The following is a 22422-nucleotide window of genomic DNA, read 5'->3' as shown; positions in this document are numbered from 1 at the left end:
GTGAGGGGTTAAGGGAGAGGCGGGATGGTCTTCACACGTAAAACACAAATACTTGAGGGTCTAAAGAGTAATTACTCTGTAACAAAGAAAAGAAACAGCACTTGTGTCTCTTATCGGATCCCCTCTGTTTCCAGACGCTGTGTCTCTGACAGTGTGATTGATTTTCAGATGAGATACTACAAGCTCATCGATCAGCCCTGCCACATTAAACAGGGGAGGGTGCCAGTCTTCCTTACTTTCTCCCCCTCCCTCCTTCTTTCCCTCCCTCTCCTCGTCTCCCTCCCTCTATCTAGGCCGCCACTTCATTTTCCTGATGCGTTCAGGAAGTAGGACGTTATTGTCCTTCCGTAAGCAATTGTTTGTAAACATTGAGTCGTATATCACAGGCTGCAGATGGGACTGGCAGCTGGTGCGCATCCATTCTGCATCATCACAAAGCCAATCACTGAAGAGGAAAAGGTGAGTTTGGTCAACTTGCAGTCATTTACCACTCCAAAAACAGTTTAGAAGCCGGCCTTAAAAAAAAAAACATATATTGCTGAAAGACGACTTGAGCTACTTATATCAAGTAAATATTTTCCTTTTTGTTTTTGGGGGGGTCATGGGATGTGACATGTTGAAGACAATTGTCAATGTTCGCTTCTCACATGGGTCTAGTTTTCTTTCTCAAGCCAGAGTGAGTTAATAGCTTGGCAGTGACCCCTGCTCAGGGAGTTTCTGGTGACTGGGAGGGGTTCGCTTGCGTTCCAGCCCCACACCTCTGGATTCCCTGCACACTGCAACATTTCACAGCCTCTCCCACCAAGTCCTGGCAGATCTCACTGTTGTTCCTGCTCCTGTGACACCTACCTCTGATGACTCCTGATACTTGACTTTTGTCCACAGGCATGTGATCCTGTAGCGAGGTCAACCAGACCACACAGAGCCAACATAATGTCACACCTGTAGAGTCTGATCCGACCACATCAGTCAAACCTAATCGGCCTCTGCTGATTACCCACCAAACACCGATGCAAAGGAACCATACAGTTGGGGGGGGGGGCTCCCCCCTCTGCATGTGATGCCCTCCATATTCAACCCTACAATGAGTGACCACAACAGATTTTCTCTCCCCAGATCACAGATCGAGCCCCCTTGCTTTTGGCATGACTGAAAGTCTGGGGAGTGCAGGCTGGAGGGAGGGTTAGGAGAGGCATGAGGAGGAGATGTGGGCTGGAGGTCTGGGCTTGAGGTCCCTCACCTTCTTTGCACCATTTCACTTTATCACTCCACAGCAGGCTCATGTTTTGTGAGGAATGACTTGATTCAAGTCCAACAACTCCTACGCAGAGTTCCATCTACCCCCCTACCCCCACGTTCTACTCCCCAAGGCCGCTCCTTCGTGGCCTCCTGCTGTTGACTCTTGGTCGCCAATCAAGCCCTTACCGCCAAAGCTAAACTCATATTATTTAGCACACATCAATGTAATCACCATGGTGGCGGTTCAGTTTCCTCAACAGAGAAAGCACTCTGGTGCAGAGGGGAGCGCTTCTCTGGGATTTCTGCTACACTGGTAAACTGGAACAGACCCTGTTTTTACGTTTAGTTCCAGAAGTCATTAAGATGTTGCAAGTCCATTGCTCTTCAGGCTCTGCAGGACCTTCTACGACACTCAAAACAATCCTAGTGACCAGCTGGAAAGACAGGCTTTCTTCTCTCTCCAGATCCTAGAAGCTGTGTTCTGGCCTGTCTAATGCATGTCACTTCCTGGTTCAGTCAGTGACCCACTGTGGGGGACGCTTGGTCATACTGTGGTCAGTGGACAGTGACATGAAGATGGAGATCAAGTGGAGCGGATATTTCCCCCTGGCTTAAGGCTGCATTAATTCTCGATCTCTCTGTCTCCCCCTTTCTCTCTGTCTCACTATCTTACTCTGTCTTTTTTAGCTACTGCATGTGTCTGTGTGTCAGTCTGCCTGTCTATCTGTCCTCTTGCCTGCCTGCTTGTTAGTCTGACTGTCAGTTTGAGTCAACAATGACCTTGATATGTGTCTAGGGGTAGCAGTCCTTGGGTTCCAGTATGGATGCACTCAGATCATGTGCCTTCATTTCCCTATCCCAACTGGCTGGCCATGCTCTATAGAAAAACAGATCTGACTTTGATATTCAGTATTTAGTAGGGGTGGAACGGTACATGTATTCGTATTGAACCGAAACGGTACGGGCGTCACGGTTCGGTGCAGGAATTTACACAGAGAATACATGGTATAAAAAAATGTTTAAACTTGCGCGCAAATTAATTAATGTAATGCGGAACTACTGTTAGATACTTGTGTTCTTTGGGGACACCTAATCTGTAGCCCCGCTTTAGCTCTGATTGGCGCCGCTGCCTGTATAGCCGAGCTAGCTAGCAGCACTAAGGACAAGTATGGCGAGTGGTGGCGACCCACAAGAGATAGAGGACCCGCTGGCCTCTTAGAGATCGCAAGTTTGGGAAAACTTTGGTTTCCCAATCAGTTACAGTAGTACAGGCGAGAGAGAGGTGGATAAGACAAGGACTGTGTGTCGGCATTGTTCAGCAGTTGTGGGGTATGTGAGTGGAAATACATCTAACATGCTAACGCATATCCGACGCCATCACCCAGGTGCGCCACTGGAACGAGACAAAAAAAAAATCCAACTTCTCCCTACAGTGCTTAACCAACCTTTAGATACACATACAAATATGGCCCAAAAAATCAATGTCAGAATCTGAATCTGAATCAGAATTCGGTTTATTCGCCATGTATGTTATACAAACACGGAATTTACTGTGGCAGGGAGGTGCAAAACACTAAACATATACAGATCTTAAATTAAGTAAAGGTACAGAAGTTTAACTATTCCGAAGAACTAAACAATCTAAGAATAAAACAATTTAAATATAAAATTAAATATATATACTAATAAGAATAAGGATAAGAATGAGCAGCATGAGTGGTCAACATAGTGCAATAGTGCAATCAGATACTGGGTTAAATAATGAATGAATGTCAATGGGAGTCCTTGGCCTTGTTGAAGAGGCCAGTAGCAGATGGAAAGAAACTGTTCTTATGGCGTGAGGTTTTGGTCCTGATGGACCGCAGCCTTCTGTCGGAGGGGAGTAGCTGGAACAGGGAGTGGCCAGGGTGGGAGGGGTCGGCCACAATCTTCCTCGCTCGCCTCAGGGTTCTCGAGGTGTGCAGGTCCTCGAGGGTAGGCAGATTGCAGCCGATCACCTTCTCAGCAGTGCGGATGATACGCTGCAGTCTGCTCTTGTCCTTGGCAGTGGCAGCAGCGTACCAGATGGTGATGGAAGAGGTGAGGATGGACTCAATGATGGCTGTGTAGAAGTGCACCATCATTGTCTTTGGCAGGTTGAATTTCTTCAGCTGCCGTAGGAAGTACATCCTCAGTTGTGCTTTCTTGGTGAGGGAGCTGATGTTCAGTTCCCACTTGAGGTCCTGGGAGATGATGGTGCCCAGGAAGCGGAAGGACTCCACAGTGTTGACTGGGGAGTCGCACAGGGTGATGGGGGTGAGTGGGGCTGTATTCTTCCTGAAGTCCACAACCATCTCCACTGTCTTAAGAGCATTGAGCTTTAAGTTGTTCTGGCTGCACCAAGTCACCAGGTTGTCAGCTTCCCACCTATAATCAGACTCGTCCCCGTCAGAGATGAGCCCAATGAGGGTGGTGTCGTCCGCAAACTTCAGAAGTTTGACAGACGGATGACTGGAGGTGCAACTGTTGGTGTACAGTGAGAAGAGCAGAGGGGAAAGGACGCAGCCCTGAGGAGATCCGGTGCTGATGGACCGGGAGTTAGAGACTTGTGTTCCCAGCTTGACGCACTGCTTCCTGTCAGACAGGAAGTCTGTGATCCACCTGCAGGTGGAGTCGGGCACGTTCAGCTGGGAAAGCTTGTCCTGAAGCAGGGCGGGGATGATGGTGCTGAAGGCAGAGCTGAAATCCACAAACAGGATCCTGGCGTAGGATGCTGGGGAGTCCAGGTGCTGTAGGGTGAAGTTGAGGGCCATGTTAACGGCGTCATCCACCGGGTCCAGGAAAGGGTCGTGATGGATTTGAGGTGTGCCAGAACAAGGCGCTCAAAAGACTTCATAACCACAGAGGTCAGGGCGACGGGTCTGTAGTCATTGAGTCCTGTGGCCTTGGCTTTTTGGGCACAGGGATGATGGTGGAGGACTTGAGACACATGGCACATGTGTCTCACTGGCACATGGCATGTCTCTAGGGAGGTGTTAAAGATGTTGGTAAACACCGGAGACAGCTGGTCAGCGCAGTGCTTGAGGGTGGCAGGAGAGACAGAGTCCGGACCAGCTGCTTTGCGGGGGTTCTGCCTCTTGAAAAGTCTGTTAACTTCACTCTCCTGAATGGAGAGAGTCGTCACTGTAGAGGGGGGGAGGGGGAGGCCTCTTGGGTGGGAGGGGGTAGATCAGGACAGTCCAATTGTCTTTCAAATCTACAGTAGAACTCGTTCAGGTCGTTGGCCAGGCGGGAGTCGTTAGTGGAGTGGGGAGGCTGGGCTTGTAGTTGGTAATCTGCCTCAGCCCTCTCCAGACAGAAGCAGAGTCGTTAGCAGAGAACTGGCGCTTCAGTCTCTCTGAGTACAGTCGTTTAGCCTCTCTCACTGCCTTGCTAAACCTGTTCTTCGACTCCTTGAATCTATCTCTATCCCCACTCCTAAAAGCTTCCTCCTTCTCTGACCTCAACCTTCTGAGCTCTGCTGAGAACCAGGGCTTGTCGTTGTTGAAGTTCACCCTGGTGCGTGTTGGAATACAGCAGTACTCACAGAAGCTGATGTATGATGTCACAGCCTCTGTGAGTTCATCCAGACTATTGGTAGCAGTCGTGAACATATCCCAGTCAGTACAGTCCAAGCACGCCCGCAGATCCTCCATAGCCTCACTGGTCCACTGTTTTGATGTCCTCACAACAGGTTTACAGAGCTTTAATTTCTGCCTGTATGCAGGAATCAGATGGACCATGGCATGGTCAGAGTGACCCAGTGCTGCACGAGGGACGGCGTGGTAGGCTCTACTGACTGTAGTGTAGCAGTGATCCAGAGTGTTCTCTTCTCTGTGTGGGGCATTTGATGAATTGTCTGTATTATGTCATCTTCAATGCGCCCATATTCACTCGTAGAGGAACCTGGTTTATTATTGTTTACATCTTACTACTTTAGACACTTCAGGCTGTTGCAGCTAGCTCAGGAACCTGAGACATACACAATAAAAGAAATGGCCTTCTGCATTTTTTTTGGCTTTTCCCTCTATTGTACCGAATAGTGATGTCTGAACTGAGGTATGAACCGAACCGTCATTTCTGTGTACCGTTCCACCTCTAGTATTTAGGATGTTATTGTGAGGAGAGGGGGGCAGAGTGGGTTGTGTCCTGGGGTTAAGAGGGGTGGGAGGGGAAGGTCAGGCCAGCAAAGGCCTGATAACCTGCCTCAGTTGGTAGCATGCCAATAGTACTGTTCAAAGTTTATTTCATCAGTGCTAAACACACTAACTCTCATAACTCTCAACCGGAGGGTTACTTTCTCCGCTGCGTAAAATCTGAGAGATTCCTGCACTTTCCGTCTTTGACGAGACATAAAAAAACTGCTCATACCGCAGCAACGGTATCCGCAACTTTTTCAAACCGTGGCATACCTTGAAACCGGTAACCGGCCCATGCCTACTGGCTTGTTTTGAGTTTCTTACCTCAGTTTGGACGTCACTTCCTCGTTCAGTGACTTGGATAACATTGGCAGTTGGCATTTCACCTCGGCCACGCCGAATTTGTTGAAAGGTGTGTTCGACATCGGCTGCGGTTGGCTGCACCGATTTGTGAGAGTTGCCGCTTGCAGTCTGGATAGAGTTGAAACGGATCCTTCAAGTCGGACGTTTTCTGCGTTTATGTCAGTCATACGAGTTTAGATCAAATGTCTTACTTATATTTACATTTAGTCATTTAGCAGACGCTCTTATCCAGAGCGACTTACAGTAAGTACAGTAAGTCAGCTCTGCTGACCCAGAGCATGTAGCGAGTAAAGCAGAGGAACTTGTTTAAGTTCTTGGAGTTATTTCTACACTTTCCGACCAAGATATTGACCACAGAGTGACTACAAATATAGACTCTGGTACCAGGGTGCATCAGCATCTTCCTCAATCAAATGTGCTGCTTTCCTCAATAGCTCCGGGCAAGTTTTAGACATTTGGTCCTACACCTCGCACGCTGTCTCAACATTGGGGCTAGCAGGACCGGGTCTTCCCCTTGATTTTGAGCTGTTAAGTGCAGAAATAACTCCAAGAACTTCAATAAGTTCCTCTGCTTTACTCGCTACATGCTCTGGGTCAGCAGGTCCTGCTTCCACATCCTCTGTTAAGTTTAAAATGTCTCTCACCAACTCCCTAGAAAGTTCATGAAGGTCCTCCATCGTCTCTATCCAGGCACTCTACTTCAGACCAACGCAATGGATCAGACTAGATTTGCGTTAGCCCCACCCACTGACTTTGATGGGCGAGTTTGACAGATAAAATAAATTCATGAAGCACTGCAACACGTTGTGACATGAAAATGAAATCGACTGGGGGCGCTGTTTAGCGTATTGCATTTCAATATTGTCCACACAGTATTACAGGACCATGAAATACTTAATTAAATAGTGAAATAATTATTTATTACCTATTTTAATTAATTAATGACACACTTATGTAATTATTTAATGGTGTATTTATTTAATTCATTTTGGCACTTTTAGTCCTCCATAGGTGACACGTTTATGTTAATACAATAGACTGGTGGCACTGTTTCGCTGCCCCATATTGGATTTCCATTTGAAAAATGCTTTGCCATATAAATAAAGAGTCGAAAAAACCTTGTCAATATGATATGCAATAAGCGTTCATAAAGAAAATATTATTCAAAATAATACTCACTGAATTGCGGATTGCATTGTAATTTGCATATTGAATTGCCATTTGACAACTGCTTCCCATTTGAATTGCGGATTGCATTTGCCACTTTGCATTTTGAATTGCGGATTGCATTTGCCACTTTGCACATTGAATTTCCATTTGAATCGAAGAGTCGAAAAAACCTTGTCAATATGAAATGCAATGCAATAAGCTTTCATACATTTTTTTATTCAAAATAATACAAACTGAATTGCGGATTGCATTGTCATTTGCACATTGAATTGCCATTTGACAACTGCTTTCCCATCTGAATTGCAGATTGCATTGCCACTTTGCACATTGAATTTCCATTTGAAAAATGCATTACCATTTGAATAAAGAGTCTAATAAACTTCCATATTGAGGAAGTAATAGCAACACATTTGAAAACGAGACATTTTGACAGCTTTTATGCCTACGTAATGCAAAAACTGAGGGATAATTTAGGGTGTCTATAATAATAAATAAATAAAATATGTGAGAAAACAATAGGGTGCTTTACTGAGAGCGAGCACACTCGATTGAGCTAATAAGGAGCATAAGTCCTTGTAAACAAAGACAGAAAAAAAGAAATAAACAGACACAAACTGCTGTCCTTGAGTATTTTTCACATTCTTGGGACAACTAACTTGTCATGCAGACAGACATTAACCTCTAAATTTCAAGACAGCCTGGAGTCAAAAGACATGTTGCCCCACTCCACAGCCCCTCAAGCTCCCCTCCAGCACCCCCACCCTTACAACGTTGTCTTTCTACAAGGTTACCATACAACCTGGCAACACTAGCATCTCACTGTTTAAATTGAGAGTCTAAATATTTGCTTTTCTTAGGGTCTCAGGGACTTTTATACATTTAATTTCTTGCTGTTCACTTCCTCATCAAGGAACTCCAAAAACCAACCATGTCTGGCAAATGCACACCTCATTCCTCGTATCACTAAAAAGTGCTCACACTCAGAGACTCATTCATGAGAGAAATTCAAAGAGGGGAGAGAAAGCGAGTATGTTTCCAAATCACATTAGAGAGACGGGTGAAACAAACCACATTAGTCCTGTCCCACACCACCATCCATCCCTCTCTGACTGTATAAGTCTAGGACTGTCCGCTTGGGAGGCAGGACCCAAGATAACGTCTAAAACCCCCATACGCTCATCACATCTGGGGGGAAAGATTCCTTCTCTGCAGGACCTTCTCTGAATTTGTGGCTGGAGGGTACAGGCCCAGTGGAGGCCTGCAGCCCTCGGGAACAGCCGCAGCCTGGGAGACTTTGGAGCTGCTGCCTGCACCTTCAGTTGGTCGTGGGGCTGGTCTGAGATGGAGGAAAGAAGTGGGGAAATGGCTCTAACAGCTGAAAGTCTGAAGTCTTCAGCAGCCCATCTGGAAAATACCTCAGAGAAAATAAACTCCTCTCACGTGGAGGGCCTGCAACCCTGGGCCGGGGGAGATGGGGAGGGAGGGAGGAGGGGCGGGTGGTGTGAGTGTGTGGCAAGAAGGGGTACGGCACAGAGAAGACAAGCCAGTGTAACCCGAGGGCCAGGAGAGCGTGGCAGTGTGAAGTAGAGAAAAGGAGAAAGAAGAGAGGATGCAGTAGATCTGTCATGGGCTGTGTTTATCTCTAGTTCACATGGTAATCTGTGTCTATGCCAGTGTGCTGTTTGGGAGTTTGAGATGAGCAAGACCCAGCCTGGATGAAAGCCATCTGGCCAAGAGTACACACTCTCTCCTCACGGACGACACTGTGGATGTGCTCGCTCTGTTCTTCCATCCTGGAGGTGGTGTCGGACTCTTTCCAAGGGCTTTACAGTGTTACTGGGCCCTTATAATTAATTAAGAAGGCCGAGGCTGTGAGGTTGCCTTATTAATTACTGCTCTAAGCTGGGAAATAATTGGAACATCTGAGAAGGTAATTCAAAAGAGAAGAGGTCCTTCCAAAATGCTCAGTTAGAGGGAGGCTGTTAAAAGACTTGAGTCTGGACAGAGATGAGTTCCACTTTCCAGGCCACCCTTTTGTAGCTAATGAATTACAGCAAACTGTGGCATGGCCTTGTCGGCATGGCCATGTCGGCTGGCAACATAGGAGAACAGAAGGACGAAAGACCCAATTCAGGCACTTGTCCAAGTAACAAGGCTTCAAGTGATTTGGATTGTATGTGTGTGCTTGTATATGTGCATCTGTGTATGTCTGTGTCTGTGTGTACTGTCACTTGTCGGTGTGTGTATATTGTAGAGTTACAGTATATTTAATTCAATATTTTTATGGATGGTGTTACCTTCGCTGCTGTCACAGTGAAATGTCCCTGTTCTGATAAAACCTCAGTGATTCATTTGACCAGGCAGCCACTTCCAGAGGTCAAGCTATTTCAACAGCTCTGCTCTTTACATTTGTGTGAACTGCCATCCTGTCTTGCTGCCTGACAGCCTTGTATTTGGTCTCTCCCTTCTCTATTTACTGGCCTTTCTCTGTCCCAGTGGCCCTGGTTAACAGGTCACTGTCCAAACTGATAACATGCAGCAGGGCCAGGGGAAAATGCCTGGCTCCTCTCCTTTGTTGACAGATAAGATGCTATCCTGTCTCTGTGTCTGCCGGTGGCGATAATGACATGTCATCGTTCCTTTGATTGCAGTGACACTGCAGAAGAAACATATCACACACGGATCGATATGTTTCGATAATGAACACCCCTGCCCTCCACACATACACACACACCAAAACAGATCCTCATCTGTTTGTGTCTTCTAAGACTTCAGTTGGGTTTGTTACCATGAGGCTTTAATAAAGATACTTTAATCTAGGTGGTTCTTTTAGTCATTAATCTGCACTTTTTTACTAAAAAAAATATTCTATTTTGTGGTACATCCTCACCATGGTACATTGCGTCAGGGAGTGAATAGAACAAACAATAGAACTAGAATGGAGTTGACTAAACACCAGAGATGTGACACAAGCCTCTCAGCCTTCTTGTTTTACTCCTGTTAATGACTAGGAGGGGGGATTTGTCTGACTTCCTAAACAGTCTGTGTGTGGTTCTGCTGCAGAATAATAATAACTCCACTAAGAGGTCTTGAAGACTGCGGTTTTGAGTTCCCTGCAGACAGAGTTGGCTATTTGTTCTGTTGTCTGACCTATGAGAGGGCTCTTCCTGTCTCTGTCCACTGGTCTTCTTGAAGACATCAGGAGCCGAGTGCACCAGCTGGGCGTAAAAAAGTTGGTCTTAACTCCTACGTCGGTCTTAGTTACGTCCGACTTTGTGATTTGAATTTACACCGAGTGCACCAAGCTTGACAGGCCACGGTCGTAGCTACGCCTGGTTTTAAGATGCGCGTCCTTGTGAAAATGCGAAAGCGTCGATCGTTGCCAAGCAACACATTTAAGAGCCTATCCAAAGCGCACTTAGCTAGCCTGTCACCCTTCAAAACAAGCCATGGATTTAAAAAAGAAAGAAAAGGAAAATACATTTTACTGATAGAGAAATTAGAAAACTTCTAGAGTTGTTTACTCAGAATAGAAGCGTGCTCACGGGGAAATGTAATAATATCAACACAAACAAACAGAAACAATCAGCTTGTTAATCGATCACCAATAAAATTAACAGTGGATTTGTGCGATCACGGACAACTTTTTCTCGTCTTAATGTATTTTCCATATGTTGCCTATAAACAAGACGCGCTGCATGTGCGATCAAACTGTTGTACATTATAATTACCATGGATATTAGTCCGATTTTCCAACTTACGCCTGCTCCCCACTAGGCGTAAAATGTACACCCAGGTGCAGCACATAAAGGGCTTAAGTCTAACTGGTGCACTAGTCGTAACTTTAAGTTAGTCGTAACTTTCAGTTCTACGTCGGACGTAGCGTTACACCCAGGCGTACGCCCAGCTGGTGCACTCGGCTCCAGGATGTTTTCATGACAGAACAATTACACGACACAGCACTTTCTGCCCTGACCGGCTACAGCTGTCTGATACCTACAATCTGTCACTGTCTGGAATCTCTCCAGGACAGATAGTGTTATTGTTCTAGAGCCCAGAGTTTAAACACCTCCAGGCCAGACCAGGCCAGTCAGAAAGACGACCGTCCCTACAGGAAGCACATCTACATCCAGGAAAGAACACTGAGCTCTGAGTCTCTCTAACTTCATTCATGCTCCACATGATAGATAGCCCCACACGCCAAACCAAAGTTCTGTGCTCAAGACCAAAGCCCCTGATGTGTAGACTGGGACCCCCAGTGCAAGCATCCAAGACCAACCTCCGCCCCCTGACGAGGCCCAAGCCTCCTCCTGATGATCCTCCAGTCCATTAGCAAAGGAAACCGGGGCCATGGGGGGAGATGGGTTGTGGTTGTGCTGCCTGCCCACGTAGCGTAGCCGCTCTAGGCTTACTATGGTTTGTTACTCTTCTGGTGCACCTGGAGACCCGAAGACCAGACCCCAAATCCTTTAAACCCAGCGACCACGTCCTCAGAGCAGTGGGAGCTACACTAACAGCCTCGCCACGGAGCCTGTACCCACAGACTGACAGCAGATGTTCCATGATTGCTTGCTCTGTGCTGCGTCAGCATTTCTAGATGCTTCCATTGGCCTTACAAAGGTTCATAACGAACCATTGTTGTGTTTACCCAATTTTACCCAATACAAAAACAAATAAAAATAATTTTATTTTAACCTTTGCAATGTGGGGGGTCTGAGACAGCCCAACGGTTAAAAGAAAATGCTTCACTTTGTTTTTGTATGCGGTAAAGTTGTCGAAATACGACGGTGGGTCACAATGACTGATGGGTCAGAATGACCCGAAGATAACAAGGGTTAAACACCTCCCTTGTTTTATCAGGATCACTGCACTGTGTGTGTGTGTGTGTGTGTGTGTGTGTGTGTGTGTGTGTGTGTGTGTGTGTGTGTGTGTGTGTGTGTGTGTGTGTGTGTGTGTGTTAGGGACCACAAATGTTGCCCAGCTGTAAAGTCGGAGTTAAGAAAATAATTGAAGCGATTTTATTTGACTTGTCTTCTTTTTTTCCTTCAGTATTTGGTCTTCTATGAACAACTGGCTTTCAACAGAACCACAGACCTGCCAGGAGCAAGAACCACAGACAGGAACCCCTCACTCCATATCAGCACTACGGGTCTGGTTAAGGTCAAGTACCTCAGTCTCCGGAACAACATTCTCACACACTCAACATGGTCAAACATACTTTATTTGTCTTGTGATGTCCCCAGGTATTCAGAGCGTTTCCAGCCCAAAAGGGCTGCCACAAGCTAGGCGACGGCACAGAAATCACTCAATGTTGCCTATTTAGACTTTATCACTAGGTTTAGCAACTTTTCACCTTCCGTAGCAAAAAAAAATATTATCTGGAGACTTTCTGCTTCTTCGGCTATCTCTGTTTTTGCTAAATAACCTTCACAGATTTGTGAATGACGTCACGTTTGCCTTTCATAGTGTTCTATCATTCCCTATGAGGCTATTAGATCTGGAATTGTACTTCTGTGTTGTCATAGCCGCTAGATCTACAGATCTAAAGGTTGACCAAATATATAACCTGATCACGTAATCTAGCGACTTTTAGCAACATTTCAAAGAGCCAATAGAAACCTCTGGTGCGATTTTTTTGGTATCACGGACACCGCTTGTTTATAACGTAGCAAGCCACAGAAAGACCCGGGGCTGAGACACACACAGTTCAGAAGATTGGCGAGCAAAGAACGAAAAGTAATTATTAGTGCTGTCAGTTAAACGTGTTATTATTGGCGTTAACGCGAACCCATTTTAACCGCGTCAAACGTTCTTTTTGGCCTAGAAAACTTTGCAGTTTTTTTCACATGCTGTTGCAACAACTACTGACGTTAGAAAAACTACAACACCACACCGGATCTAGATAGACCGGAAACAAAACAACAGGCACGCCGCACACACTTGTTTGGCTTGCGAGCTGGCTAAAGAGTAGTAGGCTAACGTTACGTTTTGAGTGGATGGCGAGCGCAAGGCGCCAAAATGGATGCCAACAAGATTCTGAATGGAAAGTTTACTTTTAAAAAGTTGTCAAATGGTTCCATTGACAAGACCAAAGTGATGTGTGTTTTGTCGTTGTGAACTGAGCTATCATCGCAGCACGTCCAGTCTGAAATACCACTTGATGACCAAGCACACAACTGATGCGAATTCTCCGCCCCCTCATCAAAGCCAGGCGATTGCAATGTTGTTTTCAATAAAAAAAAAAACATTTGCACTAAGCAATCCGATCAATTTTTCCATGTTGATAAGAGCATTAAAATGAGAAATAAATAATGGGACAAAAAGAAATCAAGGGACATTTAGAATAGATAAAAATGTGCGATTAATCGCGAGTTAACTATGACATTAATGCGATCAATCGCGATTAAATATTTTAATCGTTTGACAGCACTAGTAATTATGCCTATGTGCGTTTAATCAACAAAAGAAAAACTTTGCAACAAATAAACTAAAGAATCCTCCGGGAAGCCTTTCTCCACCCGGGTGGGACACTCACGACTAAACATGAGGCACCCAAATGTCTAATTACGTGATAGGCTGGTGATACTAGGGTCACAGCCCAATTCGTACTCCCTCTTGAGCAGGGCCAGATGCAGCCTGCTTTGACGAGGGGTGCAGTGAAAATGAACACATCTGTGTCAACAGGTGTGTTCGACACCTTATCAAATGCTATATAAACTTTTTTAGATACTTTTTTTACATTCTGTCAAGGCTTTACAGATGGAAAAATAGCCATATTGGCTAATTCTGGCACATTTACGGTCATGTTAATTAATGTACACTGCCCAGACCCACACCCCTCGCCCCTCGGCTTAAGGCAATGGCCCCGGTGGATGTACGTGGTATTGCATTTCTGATTTGGTACCCGACTCGTCCGGTCGATTTTATTCTATTAACTCCAGTCAACATATCCAAAACGATATCCCCACAAAATTTTTGTTCTATTCTCGAACCTGGCTCATACTACTAGCTTTTTCATAGAATAATTTTTTTAACCAATCCGAAATTGGTAAACTAGCACCCCATTTGTTTGCTTACGTCAAGAAAAGTTGCCTGGAACTGTGCTGGCGATACGAACAGGGTACGAGCACAAATAGGAACATTAGCCGATCACCGTTTTACATGAGGCTGAATGAGCACAAGGAGAAAGATCTTGATAATATACAGTTGCCTGCCTTGCTGTAGCCAGTTTTACAAATGGTTGCACATATACATGACGGTTGTTTATAGAGTTTATTACCGTTATTTTAAAGCAGATTTAACAATTTTGTAAAGAATGTTATTATGTTCATGGCATGACAAACATAGTTATAGCCTAATATAATTAGTGATATCGTGGCATGTTAAGGCGTCATTATAGATTGTTGAGATGTTCTTCTGAACCTTCATGTCTGATAACCACAATATTGTTATGGTTATGCAACGTTATGTCAGTTAACCACACACAATGATGGCATTAACAATAACTGTAAGCTAGTAATAGTAAAGCAACACTCATCATCCTTATAATAGTAACAGATATGTATATAGGGAGTCAGTTGGCTGAGCGGTGAGGGAGTCGGGCTAGTAATCCGAAGGTTGCCAGTTCGATTCCCGGTCATGCAAACTGACGTTGTGTCCTTGGGCAAGGCACTTCACCCTACTTGCCTCGGGGGAATGTCCCTGTACCTACTGTAAGTTGCTCTGGATAAGAGCGTCTGCTAAATGACTAAAATGTAAATGTAGATATATATATAGGCCTATTTAACTTAGCTTGCTTTGACGAGGTACAACAACGACGGAGCCAGATATATCGCTTGCCTCACTGCGCCACTGAGCACTTTCCATAGAAATGAATGGGGATGCCATCTTTAAAGAGCAGGCTTGCTGTGTCTACTGTATATAAGTCTGACATAAAATTCAAATTCATCATGGCCAATCAAGTGCTGTTTGCTCACTTTATCGCTGACGAACTGGATGCAAATTTAATTGTTTTCGCATTATAACTTGCACCTAACGTTTGATTTGAGCCAAGATAGGAACTTACACTGGTAATGCGAGCGGGCAACATAATTACAACCCAAATTCTGATTTGACTCGGTGCGGCAGAAATCTGGGGGGCTGCGCTTTCGAGGCATAGCTTCCTGCCTCTCGGCTCTCCTTCTTTCTTCTGCGCCCTCACAGCTCATCTTTTGGGCAGTTGACCGCTGATTTGCGAACGATTCGCAGCTGTGTGGCTCCTCCGAAAGTAAAGCGGGAAACTGCTTAAAGGGCCAGCGCACAGCCGTGAGGGGCTTGGCCTGCTTACCTGGTGCTGGGGAAGGCTTGGGCAGGCTCTTTTGGGTGCCACAAACAAAGTATCATTTTTGTGTGCCTTAAACACAGGCGTGAGAAGCCAACACAAGTAGAACGAGGCTACCCGACAAATTTACAATTTTGTAGTTACTTTTGGATAAATGAAATGCATGTGAGAGCACCTTCTCAAGTCTCCCTGAATTGTATGAGTCTCAGCCATCTGAATCTCTGTGGTTGCCACAGTATACATTGTTATGCTATATAACTCTTATTATATTATTATACACTGTAAGCCTTTGTATTCTCATGGATCTTACAAATGTATTCACTTCATTGCAAATATGGCCTCAACAGAACCAGACTTGGCTCTGACAGCTTCTAAGACTAACTGTGTGAGAGTCTACAGCTGAACCCATGTCCTCAATCCTTACACATTACTGCCAGCAATTACCCATTGTTTCCATTCTCATTGCTTCAAGCAAAAGTCTGTCAGATGCAGCCCAGGAACACTTGGGGGACTGTCCATCAAAGTCTCCATTCCCATCATGCAACGCTCATTTGTCTGTCCCAGTCTGACCCCGTTTTGGGCTTTTGTTCCTTTTGGCAAAGCTTTTCCAGACAGCGTACTGCTGTGATTTAAAGTTTAATGGTAATAGACAAGAATGACAGCCATCTTGGATGGTGGAAAGTGGGTGGGATTTTCACTCTTTCCACTGTACTTCTCACTCCAGCTGATCACAGGAATTGAGAAAATAACAAACTGTAAACGAGGCCAGCAAAAATGTGGCTACAGGCTTAGTCAGCCACTCTCAGTGGACACAATCATCAACTGTGCAAAACCTTCCATGTTATTGCACACAGGACATTTGTGTTTCATTCAGATATTTCCATTGCAGGTAAGCTATGACAACATTGTGTCAAAGTTCTGAGCTGACCTAAAATGATTGTACCTAACACAGCAGGTGGAATGTGCCAGTAATATAATCTTATGAGGTAGAGACAAAGAGAGACAGTTTTAAGGCTGGTTCCAGCAGAAGAGTCCTTCTTTCCTTCATCTCCATCTCTCACTCCTTCCCTCCTTCTCAGTCACCCGGTGACAGCTCTGGTTGTTCCTGGCTGCTCAGAGGTGACAGCAGGGCTGAATGAAGAACATATTGTTCCATCAATCACAACAAACACTTCTCACCAACAGAGACCAGTGGCTGTCTGAAAACCAGTCCGCCTACATGGAGAACTTGTGTGATCATTTCACAGCAACAGATACCCATTCATACATTAACAACGGCCAGTTGGTCTCTCAGAGCTGGAACTGTTCTTCTGTGGACAGCCTCCTCCAGACTGACAGTGTTGATGGTATTCTAATACACAAAGGCTTGGCATTCGCTATCCCCTAATGCTGCGGAGGCAGATCAAATGGAGGATGCGACTGGGGAGGTGGGACGATGTCTGTTTCTATCAGCATCTAGCTAAATTTATTCTGGGGCTGTTTGTCTTTCAAGTCTTTTCAAGTTTCAAGACAAAACACAGAGAGGGCAGAAAACAGGGGGGATGGGGGGTGAGAGGGAGAGTGAGAGGAAAAGAGAGAGAGCCACACACTAGCATTGTCACCAGCATCTCTGCTCTGTGTCACACAGACTGGGCGCGAACCCGGCTTTAGCCCCAGGCACCACATATGTCACCACTTTGTACTTCAGAACGGACCTGTTTCAAAGCCAGCGTTTTATTTAGCCAAAAGCAATGGAGGGACACTTACTCATTTTTCTGCAGCACCAGGACCAGCTGTTCACCTTCTACTTCTATCACTACCTTCAGAGATGAAAGATGAGCCTGGAAACAGAAGAGAGAGAAGAAAAGGAGAGAAAGAGAGACAGAGAGTGGGTTAGAAGGCAGTTGATACACCATGGTATATACAGTGTTTACTGTCACCCTTAAATTAGATTCACACTGCAAGGTGGCCGAAAATAAATCTCTCATTTGACAGAGCAGGAAATGGAAGTTGTGTAAGGGAATTCAGAGGAACATGTTAAATATATTCTAATTCATCCAGTAATAATTTAAACAATTAGAACAAGGCAGGCCCACAGTAGTTTGGGCACACTGTTTTCCAGTAATGAGAGTTGTTTTAAATCCTTCTGAAACTACTGTAAGAACAAGAGGCTCAGGGTATTAGTTTTATATTTATATTTCATTTGACATTAATCCTAACAGAAGCCTAGACTCTCTCAGCACTTGCTTGTCAGAACTCTGCAAGGGGCCGTCTGTGTGCTTTACAGTCATGGAAGGTAGCACTGAATCGTACATCATCTCAGTCTCACAAACAGACAGATAAACATAGATACTGTATATGCTTGCACACACACACGCACACACAAAACTAACACACAGTGAAGTTAAGAGTGGGTCAGCAGTCCTGGCCAAGGCCATTACTTCATGGTTACTCCACTCTCTCTGAAGGGGACAACTAGACAGGAAACGCATCACTTTAAGTTGCACAAGCAGAGATAAAATGGCCACTCATCTCTATCAACCTAATCCTGAAGGACAGGAAAGAAGATTTCCTGAAATGGACAGATTTTTTTGAAGTCATCCCATTGGCAAGAGGAATAAAAATATATTTCAGCATATCAATTTAAACATCATAATCCTGTAGATTGTAGAGAATATTAACAGCACATACCTTTTTTGCTTTCAAGGATCTAAGGAAAACTACTTTTTGCCATTATTTCACAAAATCTCACCATCTTGAATAGACTCAACAATAAAGAGTGGAAACCCAAGTTTTGTTTCAAGTCTGTCTGGCAGGCTTACACACTTTTTTTTTTAATCAATGTCTGGCACTCTTTCCCCACACACAGCCAAGGGATCCCAGGTATCAAACATTTCATTAACATTTTAGTCTCACTCTTTCTCAGATGAAGAACACATGTTGGACTGTTTTCTGTGTTGGAAATGTGCTGTATTGAACACTTAGATTAACTCTCAAAACCACAGCTTTGTGGGAGCAAAAATCTTTTTTTCTGCCTGGTCATGTGCTGCTACAATGCCAGAAAGGATTGTGGGCATATATTGATGTGACACACATCTTCATAACATAACATACAGTGACTTCATGAAGTATACTACACTCCTTCACTTTTAGCACATTTGATTGTTAGTCAATTAAATACAATTACAAATAATTTAATAAAATCATTTAGATATCATTAATATGAATGAATGATGTATGAATATTCATTCGTACATACAGTACCAGTCAAAAGTTTGGACACATTTTCCCATGGGACTGTATTCAGATTCTTTGTGACCCTCCCCCCCAAAATAAAGTGCATCCTGTTTGCTTTACGTATTCTTCAGATGTGTCTAGAACTTGATTGGAGTCCACCCGTGGCAAATGGAATTGATTAGACATAGTTTACAAAGGCACACACTTGTGTATATCAGGTCCCCCAATTCACACCGCATGTCAGGACAAGAACCAAGTCATGAAGGGACTCTCTGTAGACCTATGTGATAATATTGTGGCAAGGCATAGATCATGGCAAGGGTATGAAACAATTTCTAATGCTTTGAGTGTTCCCAGGAGCACAGTAGCCTCAATAGTTGTGAAATGGAAGAAGGTTGGAACCACCAGGACTCTTCCTAGATGTGGCCCTCCGGCCAAACTGAATATCAAGAGGAAACTTGGTCAGGGAGGTGACCACCCAATGGTCTCTCTAAGAAACGACTCTTGAGTAAAAGCATATCACATCCCGCTTGGAGTTTGCTAAACGGCATTTAACCCTTGTGTTATCTTCGGGTCATTGTGAAACTTTGGGTCATTGTGACCCGAAGGCAGCACAAGGGTTAAAGGACTCTAAGAGCATGAGGAAAACGATTTTCTGATGTGACGAGACAGAAATGTTACTCAGACGCAGAACTCCAAGAGTTATGTCTAAAGAACACCAGGCACTGCTCATCACCTGGCTAACACCATCCCTACGGTGAAGCATGGTGATGGCAGCATCATGGGGGTGCTTTTCAGCGGCAGGGACAGGGAGAATGGTCAGGACTGAGGGAAGGATGAATGTATCCATACACAGAGAGGTCCTGGAAGAAAACCTGCTCCAGAATGCACGCAACCTTAGACTGGGGTGACGAATCACCTTTAAGAATGACAATGACCTGAAGCACGCAGCCAAGACAGTGCTGGAGTGGCTTCGAGACTCGGAAGTCTGGGACTGACCTTGGGTAGCCCAGCCAAAATCCAGACTTAAACCCAGTAGAACACCTGTTGAGAAACCTGGAGATGTTCCCAGACACTTCCCATCCAATCTGATGGAGCCTGAGAAGATCTGGTAGGAAGAATGGAATCAACTGGTTCAGGTGTGCAAAGATTATAAAGATGTACCCAAGAAGACTCTTGCTGCCAAAGGGGGCTTCTACAAACTACTAAAGGAAGGATCTGAATACTTGAGATTAATTGAATTTGTAATACATTTGCAATATTTTCAAAAAACATGTTTTCACTACACACGATATAGATAATTGAGTATAGATTAATGGGCTAGAATAATTTTTTGCCCATTTCCATTTCAAATTCAATCTACAATGCAATAAAATATGCTGAAAGTGGAGGGGAGCTGAAACTGTCTAAAGCCATTAGTCATCACTGTGACTAATTTACCTGTGATTGGTGCAACCTGATTGGTCTCCAATGTTTTCCGACCAATAGGACAGGTACTGTGGTCCCATAGTGTTTTGGCTTGGTCATAGGCTTCTGTTGCGCAGTTGCTCCCAAATATTCCACTGTAAAAAAGAGAAATGATCTTTTAGAACTCAGAGGACTGTAAAACAAGTCTTCACATTGAAAAAAAACTTTATTATTTCTTGGACAGATTTAACATAGGCACTTTAAAATAGTCGACCCTTGTTCCCATTGTGCACCCTTGGAAATAACAGCAGTGTGCAGGGTCTGGCTGTATTAGGAATGGCAACAATATAAGCAGTAGCCCAGTAATAGAACATACACATGTAATGACTGTTATTGTAAATTACAGCATTTCCTGTGGAAGAACGTGCTAAATAACATATCTCACTTGTTGGACGTCCTCAACTAACAATTACTGGCCGACGAGATGAATTTCTTTTCCAAACATAATTTGCCCTTGGTTCTTTGTCCCCCCAAGGCCACCGGTTCACTGGAGTCTACCCCAGCCGGGAAGAACCCCTGGATACACCATTAATCTATGCCTTCAAACATCAAGGGATGAGAAGAGAAATTACTGTCTCCATGGAAACAATAACCATCCCTTAGACTCAAGCTGGTGGAGCTGATTTGCATATTTCCTCCAGAGAAGACAGTGAAGTGTGAGCTTCTTGTGTAGCGGTGATAACAATAGGGCGTCCAGGGTGGGCCTAGGTGGATTCCACTTATGCTTGTTGAGGCCTTGTTCTGCCCAGTGCAACTCCACTCATTCCCATGCTATTATTTGCTGGTTGGACTGTTGAAAGGTATCAAACCATCTGTAGACCTGAGGAGGTCTAGTCGATTATGGACCCCTGAAATCCAATACTGAATGTTCAAGCCTATAGCCTGAGGGTGAAGTGACAGATAGCTGGCTGCTGCCCTGAGTGCTCTGCCACTTAAGGACCATGACAGAACCCTTTATCTAAAAGTCAATCACTGACTCACGCGCAGACTTCAATTTTGGAGTGGTGAAGGACCATGCTGCTACAGAGCTCTCAGCAATCAGTACGAGGGGTGTTCAACCTGTAGCAAGAGAGACTGGCACCATTTGTCTCAGTGCAAACATTCTAAGTCAAATGTTTGTTTGCTTTTCTCACAAAATCCCTCCTACAACCACTTCCAAACGGCTGGGTGGTTTATTTGTCCAATTGATTTGTACGTGAGCTTTAAACAGTTTGTGTCTGTGGGCTTGGAGGAAGCGTGTTATGCTTCTAGTTTGTCCCCGTCACATACTGACCTGTACTGTAATATACTGTATATCACATTTCCACAAAACTAACTCAGCATAAAACTCACTCTGATGGGCTTATCCCTGGCTTCTAGCACCAGGATCCACCTCTATCTCTCTCTGTCCCCCACGACTCATGGGGAAACTGCTGAGTCGGCCTTCCTGACTAAGCCCAGCTCTCCTCTGCGCTGTGTTTACCCTCCCAGCTGTGCTGCCTGACCCTCTGTTCTGCCTCCACTGGTGCTCATCAGCGAACTCCCCAGGCAGAGCGTCCGGAGCCTGGGGGTGAGCACGCAGCCCCCCCTCCCTCAAGGGGCCTGATGAAAACCAAGCAGGGACAGGGGGAGGATAGGGCACCACTGACACACATCAACAAGACAAATACTGAAAATACTACATGCTCCACCGTGGGGGGGGGGGGGGAGGACACCTAGACCAACCCCCCGTTGGTCTAGGTGTCCTCCCCCCTCCCACACCACCTCTTTTAGAATGCAATAACGAGGACTGACTGCCGTGTCTAAAACGAGGCGTCCTTTAGCGGCCCCGGCGAGAGCTGCCGTGTGGCCGACAGACCGGAGGAGGGCAGGGGCTGGACTGAGGTCACTGGGTTGATGAGCACTTACACAGATGGAATCACCTTCTCTTTGGTGATCTTCCGAAATGCCCTATGAAGACGAGATTCACAGATTCATGGATTTGGGTGCCCAATATCAGCGCCTAATTCTGAAACATTTTGTTTTTTGCTAACAAAGCCTGCTGCTTATAAAACACAAATTAATCCAAATAAATCTAATCAAGCAGTGACTCAAACTGGTTTGCGGAACTTCATTTCTATGTTCCAGTGAATTGTTTGTTAAAAGTTGGACAGGATAGGAACTTTTCGAGTGAGAAGGTAAAACCTAGAGGCTCTAGCAGCAGTAAGGAAGCGGTAAAAATGGCTGCAGACGAATGTAAACAGAAGTCTCAATAAAAAATCCTAAGCTTATGATCAGCTCCCTCTGCACTCCAATGCACAAGGAGGACTTGTACAATTTATACCCTTACAAAAAAGAAGTATACTTCAAGTTTAATTTGTAAGTACACTTAAGTATAAAAAGTATACTATTATCATGGTACCTAAAGTATACTAGCAGTGTTCTTATTTATATACTATTTTTGTACTAAGTAAATTTAATTGGCCCACTTTTTAGGTCATTTAGTACACTTTAAAGTACACTTATAGTGTA

At 44.8% G+C, this 22422-nt stretch overlaps 1 protein-coding gene across 1 annotated transcript in view; it reads right to left on the bottom strand.

Moving 5' to 3' along the window:
• The window catches only part of LOC136950420 (disintegrin and metalloproteinase domain-containing protein 12-like), a 99901-nt gene that overhangs the window by 62405 nt on the left and 15074 nt on the right, over positions 1 to 22422 (bottom strand). The window contains exons 2-3 of the mRNA XM_067244752.1: positions 19906 to 20027; positions 16996 to 17069 (exon numbers count right to left, since the gene is read on the bottom strand). Of these exons, the coding sequence (XP_067100853.1) occupies positions 16996 to 17069; positions 19906 to 20027 (196 nt within the window). The remainder of the gene's footprint in view (positions 1 to 16995; positions 17070 to 19905; positions 20028 to 22422) is intronic.

The sequence above is a fragment of the Osmerus mordax genome, chromosome 10 (assembly GCF_038355195.1).
Source record: "Osmerus mordax isolate fOsmMor3 chromosome 10, fOsmMor3.pri, whole genome shotgun sequence".
In the NCBI taxonomy this organism is placed as follows: Eukaryota; Metazoa; Chordata; class Actinopteri; order Osmeriformes; family Osmeridae; genus Osmerus; species Osmerus mordax.
Note: the sequence above shows the minus strand (reverse complement) of the source record. Positions and strands in the feature narration are given on the sequence as shown.